General features: G+C 37.0%; 2 protein-coding genes across 2 annotated transcripts; both read left to right on the top strand.

Moving 5' to 3' along the window:
• LOC103977641 (uncharacterized) lies at window positions 1-1,613 on the top strand. The gene is made up of 4 exons (XM_009393212.3): window positions 1-303; window positions 375-557; window positions 826-1,067; window positions 1,240-1,613. The coding sequence occupies exons 1-4, from the start codon at window positions 22-24 to the stop codon at window positions 1,484-1,486; spliced, it is 954 nt and encodes a 317-aa protein (XP_009391487.2). The 5' UTR covers window positions 1-21; the 3' UTR covers window positions 1,487-1,613.
• A 3,272-nt stretch (window positions 1,614-4,885) lies between these two features.
• On the top strand, window positions 4,886-7,069 carry LOC135607093 (bidirectional sugar transporter SWEET16-like). The gene is made up of 6 exons (XM_065098603.1): window positions 4,886-5,660; window positions 5,732-5,768; window positions 5,867-6,077; window positions 6,158-6,319; window positions 6,386-6,505; window positions 6,594-7,069. The coding sequence occupies exons 1-6, from the start codon at window positions 5,627-5,629 to the stop codon at window positions 6,915-6,917; spliced, it is 888 nt and encodes a 295-aa protein (XP_064954675.1). The 5' UTR covers window positions 4,886-5,626; the 3' UTR covers window positions 6,918-7,069.
• Window positions 7,070-7,087: the final 18 nt, after the last annotated feature.

Here is a 7,087-nt window from a genome sequence, read left to right as displayed (position 1 = left end):
CGCCCAAACGCGGAAGTAGAGATGGAAGAGATCACTCACAGGACGGTAGCTGTGAACGGCATCAACATGCACGTCGCCGAGAAAGGAGAAGGCCCCGTGGTTCTCCTCATCCACGGCTTCCCGGAGCTCTGGTACTCATGGCGGCACCAAATCGTGGCCCTCGCCGCCCACGGCTACCACGCCGTCGCCCCTGACCTCCGCGGCTTCGGCGACACCGACGCACCTCCTGCCGTCACCTCGTACACCATGTTCCACGTCGTCGGTGACCTCGTCGGTCTCATCGAAGCCCTCGGTCGAGATCAGGTCAGTGATCAGTCTCCACGTACTCCGTCCTCAGCTGCGGTTTGTAAGGGTTGTGTTCCTGATGCAACAAGGTGTTCGTGGTGGGACATGACTGGGGCGCATTGGTCGCGTGGTGCCTGTGCATGTTCCGGCCGGATAAGGTGAAAGCGTTGGTGAACCTGAGCGTTGTTTTCCGGCCGAGAAACCCTACCGGGAAACCAGTGGAGACTCTTCGGACCGCATATGGCGATGACTACTACGTTTGCAGATTCCAGGTCTGAGATGTTCTTCTCGAGCTTGTCACCGTCACACCCTCATTTGAAACACGAGAATCTTGAAAGAGAATAAAGTGATATCTACTGTTCTTTGAGAGAAGAGCCAGAGTTGGTAGTAATGAATGTATATTAATGGTCGGTGGAAAAACGTTGGCATGAACATTTCATGTCTGTATATCGAATCTAATAGTAGGACATAAATTTTGTTGTGCTATATTATCTTCTAAGTAGATTTATAGCCTTCAGGAAACCGGTCTTTACGCTGCAGGAACCTGGAAGAATTGAAGCAGAGTTTGGTCGAGTTGGCACTTCCTTGATAATTAAGAAGTTCTTAACATATCATGATCCAGGTCCTGTTATCGTACCAAAGGAGAAAGGATTTGGAGATGCCCCTGACAAGGAGAACGCCCTACCTTCTTGGCTGTCAGAGGACGACCTTAATTATTTTGCAGGCAAATTTGAGAAGTCTGGTTTCACTGGAGGATTGAACTACTACAGAGCTTTAGACCTGTATGCATATGCTTCGTAAACTTTTAGATAGTTGAAATCTGTTTGTTTGACTAATGCGTCTTTTCATTATCGCATGAACCGAAGAGATCATCCTAGATTGTCTATACCAGCTGAACCAGTGATCGAACCTCACGTACAATTCATCCTAAATTGTTTGCGATGGAGTGTGCAGGAACTGGGAGCTGACGGCACCATGGACTGGAGTGCAGATCAAAGTACCTGTGAAATTTATTGTGGGAGATCAAGACCTAGCTTACCATTTTCCTGGTGTTCAAGACTACATAAGCAAAGGTGGATTCAAGAGAGATGTTCCCTTGTTAGAGGATATGGTTGTCATGGAAGGAGTAGGCCACTTCATTAACCAGGAGAGACCACAGGAGATCAGCAACATCATCCTTGAGTTCATCAAAAAATTCTGATTCACCAGCATCACACCATTCTGGTTTTTTACATTCCAATCTCGCTGCATCTTGTAGTGAGGTCTCGAGCTGTAATAAAGTTATCCAAAACTAGTAGCAGAATGTGAAAGGAGATCTTGCTGTTGTATTTTCTTGGACAAGTTCATCTGAAAGGTAAAATAATAGTTTTGCCAACAACATCAATTTTTTTACTATTTAAGATCGACTATATAGTATCTTACCATTATTAAGATATGTAAAAATTATATTTATTTTAATTTATAATATTTAAATCTTTGTTTATAATTTTTATTAAGACCTTTTTAAATCTTCCTCCATCTCTCGTTGCATTATTAATGATAATAATTTCATCTTTTCTAATTACAGCATTCATAGATCCGTCAGATATATATTTGTATTATTTTAAATGATTATTTCTTATTTTATCAATTTCTATGATACATAATTATTCACTAATTAAAAAAAAAAATTATATATCTTTCACATTAAGTTCACATATCTACCATAATATTTTGATCTCAGCAATATAAATTTATCGAATACTTACATTCATAAAGTATTATTAGTTTAACAATTACTTTATAAAATTTCTCTCTTAATTTCAAAGATATTTCGTGACACCCTAGAAAGTTGAGAATGGTATGATGTCGTAATTCTATAGGTTTGTTCTATAAGAATATAATGTAAAAACTTAAACAAATAACTTTCAATTATATGTATTACATAATCTAATCAATAATCTATCTATCTTCAAGACATTCATGAAATTCAATAATTCATTCAAAGTTCTTAACATTTCATTCCAAATAACATACATACAAAATAATCTTAGTATATAATAAAATTTAAGATTTTTATTTTTTTTAATCCATAATCACAAATGAGCTACTTCTCAATTTGAAAAACTTAGAAATAATCATATGAAAAAACCATAGCATCGTGACTCATATACTAACAAATCTTATCATAAATAAATACATTTTTTTTAAATAATAAATATTTTATGCATTCGATATATATTTTTAAAATATGCATAAATACCAAAATTTTCTTCATTTTTATATAGTTTAAAAAATATATTTTTTAGAACATGTATTTTCAAAATACAAAATGTGATCCTTTTCGTAACGACATATTGCATAATGAACGCATAAACATAGCTAACGTCATAGCATAAATTAGTGTAACTATTCACAAATAACATAAATATATCTAATCGTTCATATATATAAATTTAACTAAGTTGTATACTGTCAAAATAAAAAGCTACAGTAGCATTAATGACTATGACCATATTATATCATAAATTCAGATAATATAAATCAATAAATACTTATAACATAATAAATAACTATTCAAACTATATGACTTTCTAAATTCTTTTGCTTATAACATAACATAACATTTAAATCAATGTTATACTTATAAAAAATATAAATTATTTTGTAATATTTTAAATAACAAAAACTTGTAAATCATGTAAATCACATGTATTTATCAATTCCAAACACAAGCATTAATAATTTTCAAAATCGAATACTTATCTTGATTGTATATTCTTGATATAAATATATAATTCTGATGCTTTTTTCCCCTCTTCTTATTGTTCCTACATGATTGTTTTTCCTCCTCCTATTTATTTTTTATAACATAAATATCAAATAATCTAAGGACGTCATAATTAATGATATTGTCCTGCACACTAATCTAATCAGTAGGAGTGTAATAGAATTCAAAAACGTATCTGATACAATTTTCCTAAACTTAATCCGAATTTATTTAATATCAAAACAGATCCTCAATCATTTTTCTTTTCTCTTTCTTTTGGGCTCCTTTATATGAGGCGCAAAAGCTTCTTTTCTTTTTCTCCTCTCATTTCTTTCTCCTTTCTCTTTTCTTTCTCTCATCCTTTTCCAACTGTCCTCTTTTCCTTTCTCCCTCTTTTTTTTTTCTTTTTTTTTCCCTTCTATTTTCACATGCTTTCTCCAATTGCACGAGATCAGTTAAAAAATATTAATGTATAAGAATATATTAAAAAAAGAAGACTAAGAGAATAATTTATATTGATAAATAACAAAAAAGTTAGATTATATATTATTTATTATAATATATATATATATATATATATATATATATATATATATATATATATATATATATATGAGTCTAGCCCACAATATATCAAATTAGTATCTGACTCAATATATATTAATCTTGACTAGTTTGACTCACCCATCATCATAAAATTTTTAATATGGTATCAAAGCTAAAGTTCATAGACAAAATGAGTGAATAAAAAATAATTTGAAAAAATAAAAAAGACCTAAATGATTAAAAAAAAGAAAGAGAAAGAGAAAGAGGGAGACTTGAGCTAACATGAGCTTGGTAACTAGAGTTAAGCTTTTGGTGGGGAGAAAGTTAACCACACCACCAACTAAACTATGGTTGTGAATAATTAAATCATGAATATGTATATGAGTCGAACCCACAATTTATCATATTAAACTTTTAATTGAATTAATATCTGACTCAATATATATTAATTCTGACTCATCAAGATTTTTAACAACATCCCTTCTCTATTTCACCTTTCTTTTTTCCTTCTTCTCTCTTTTTTTATTTTTATTTTCTCTATTTCTCTCTTCCTTTCTATCTCTTTTCCTTCTGTTGGTCTCCTCGTAATCCCCTCCAAGGAAGAAGCGATCGGTGTAAAATCTTTTTTATTATTTTTTATAATTTATTTCTTATCAATTTTTATATTTACATTCAGATTCTTATCATACAAAACTCCAAATGTCCCTCATTATTTAATCATCTTATTTTTATTATATAATAATATCTTAATCAATATATTTATTTTATTGAATAATTAATTTATTTAAAGAAATTTCTTACCCTCCAACTTGATTATAAAGTTCTATCTATTCCTAGTATTACTAGAATTACACTTATATATTAAATTTTAATCTAACTTTATCTAAAATTTTTAGTTGCTAAGGATTGTCTCAATGAAATGCTTTAAATATTTAGAAAATAATAGATAAAAATTATATTTTATGATAAATTTACCATTTTAATATAATCAGATAAAAAATTTTAAATGGCCCAAATATATAATAAATAAAAATATAATTGTGTAAATAAATATGAATTATTTTTTTAAATAAATAAATAAAATTTTACCCTATAAAAAATATAAATCATCTTAGTTTCTCATTAAAGATGTAATGGAGATTGTGTTCTTTCCTTCCAACCCATCATACCTTGATATACCTCAACAATGGATAATGGAGATGGGGTGGGTTTCCTCACTACAGGTGCAATCTAATCAACTCAGACCCATCCACCTTAAGAGGAGCTTACTGCTGTTACTCTAAGCAGGTGTTTCCTTGCAAACCACAATTCTCTGTCTGCTTCATGGTCACAAACTTTTCCCCAAAGGTAGGTGCCAAAAGCTTTGTCATTCTTTACCAACCAAACCAAGCCAGTTGACTCTGAAGAAGATGCGTGCTGCTTTTGAGATTTCCCAATTCTGATAGATAGAACCTCCATCCTCTTTCTCAGTGTCAGGTTGCCGAGTATCAATTGGCAAGATCGCAGAGTTTGGTAAACCAATCGTCTCAAACGTTAGGTTGCTGAGTATGGATTAGCTGAAGGACGAGTTGGTGTCGTGGTTTCCTTTGGACTGGCCTCCTCAGCTTCTAATGGCTGGTATTCGTCCAAAGGTCAATTCCATCAAGAAGCTTCCCATATGTCCATGGATGCCCCGCCATACTCCTCCGACAACGACCCCATGCTTGCCCGACGAACACCACTTCTTTCCCATCCATCATGCTTGAGGTTGTACACACAAATCAAGCCAATAATTCTGGAGTATTTTTCTTCCCGCCGACAGCATCCGCTGTCATCATCTCGCCGGAATAAAACCGTGGATCGGGCTGTGCCGCCTCAATGCTGCTACGTGTACGAACCAGAGAGCGAGCGCAGCGCAAATCCATTTTGCCCTTCTCTGCGTTCTTGGATACACACACAAAGACAACTACGTCCAAGAATAAAAGATGGATCTCACCTCCTCAGAGCACCACATCTCGTTCCATATCTCCGCCGCTCCTCGTTCATAGGTACGCTTAGGCCCGTGCCATGGCAGACGTAAGCTTCTTCGTTGGAATTCTCGGTGAGTCTCGGAAACCCCATGCAAGTTTTACCTTGAATAGACTTGACACAGAAGACTTAATTTTGTCTCAGGTAATGTGATCTCCATACTGGTCTTTGCCTCTCCGATGTGAGTATATGATGATCGTACCCATCAGTGCTTGGATTCCTTGATGCAAGTCATGGTGATGATTCTTACCGTTGCTGGATATGATTGTGATGGTTCAGAGGCACTTTCCGGAGGATTGTGAAGACGAAGTCCACTGAGAGCTTCAAAGGGCTTCCTTACATCACCACCTTGCTCAGTACCTCTCTATGGACTTTCTATGGCCTCCTCAAGCCGGGAGGCCTCCTCGTCGTGACCGTCAATGGCGTCGGCACCGTGTTGCAGGCCATCTATATCATTCTCTTCCTCATCTACGCTCCCAACGACACGAGGGTGACTCTCTCTCTCTCTCGCTCGTCACGTATGTATGTTCTCTTTGTAGCTCTATCCTCATACGATTTGGCTGGTTTCAGGCGAAGATGGCGAAGTTGGTGGGGATGCTTAACGTGTGTTTCTTTGGGGCCGTGGTGGTGGTCACCCTCCTTTCGGTCCATGCCAGCATGAGGCTTCTTGTGGTGGGTTGTCTGTGTGCAGCACTGACGGTTGGGATGTATGCTTCACCCATGGCAGCGATGGTGAGCAAACGGAACCTTTGAGCTTATGTTGAATTCAATTTGCTGACATCGTTGTTCGTGATCTAGAGCACAGTGGTGAAGACAAAGAGCGTGGAGTACATGCCCTTCTTCCTCTCCTTTTTCCTGTTCCTCAATGGCGGGGTTTGGAGTATCTACTCGGTGCTTGTAAGGGACTTCTTCATCGGTGTAAGCTGGCTTCGTCACCGTTTCTTCTTCTGCTCTCTTAGATTTCCCAAGCATAAGCACCGTTCTCAGATCTAGAGTAACGCTGCAGGTTCCCAATGCTATTGGTTTCGCCCTGGGCTCAGCGCAGCTGGTCCTCTACGCGGTGTACAGGAGGAAGAAACCGGCGGCAAAGGCGACCGAGCTGGAGGCGGAGGAGGAGGGATCGGCTCACCTCGTCGACCATGTCGAGATGCAAGGATTCGAGGAGAGCAACAAGGCGTCCCAGCACAAGCACCTGAACAAAGGGAGCAGCCTACCGAAGCCGTCGGCGGTGTCCCGCCAACTGAGCTTCCAAAAGATCGTGAAGTCCGTCTCGTTGACTCCTCTTGAGCTCCACTTTATCTGGGACCAGAATGATCACACGGCCAACTGAGGTGCCGGAATCCGTCAAGATGGAGCTCAACATAGAAGATGTAGGATATATATCTTTGTTAGGGATGGAGCTCCATATAGTTTTACTTGATAGGGTAACTTATGTAGGCTTCTTTGATCAATGAATCAAAATGTACCATGCCATAAGAATTATATCTTAATAGCAAAGCG

This window comes from Musa acuminata, chromosome BXJ2-3 (assembly GCF_036884655.1).
Source record: "Musa acuminata AAA Group cultivar baxijiao chromosome BXJ2-3, Cavendish_Baxijiao_AAA, whole genome shotgun sequence".
In the NCBI taxonomy this organism is placed as follows: Eukaryota; Viridiplantae; Streptophyta; class Magnoliopsida; order Zingiberales; family Musaceae; genus Musa; species Musa acuminata.
Note: the sequence above shows the minus strand (reverse complement) of the source record. Positions and strands in the feature narration are given on the sequence as shown.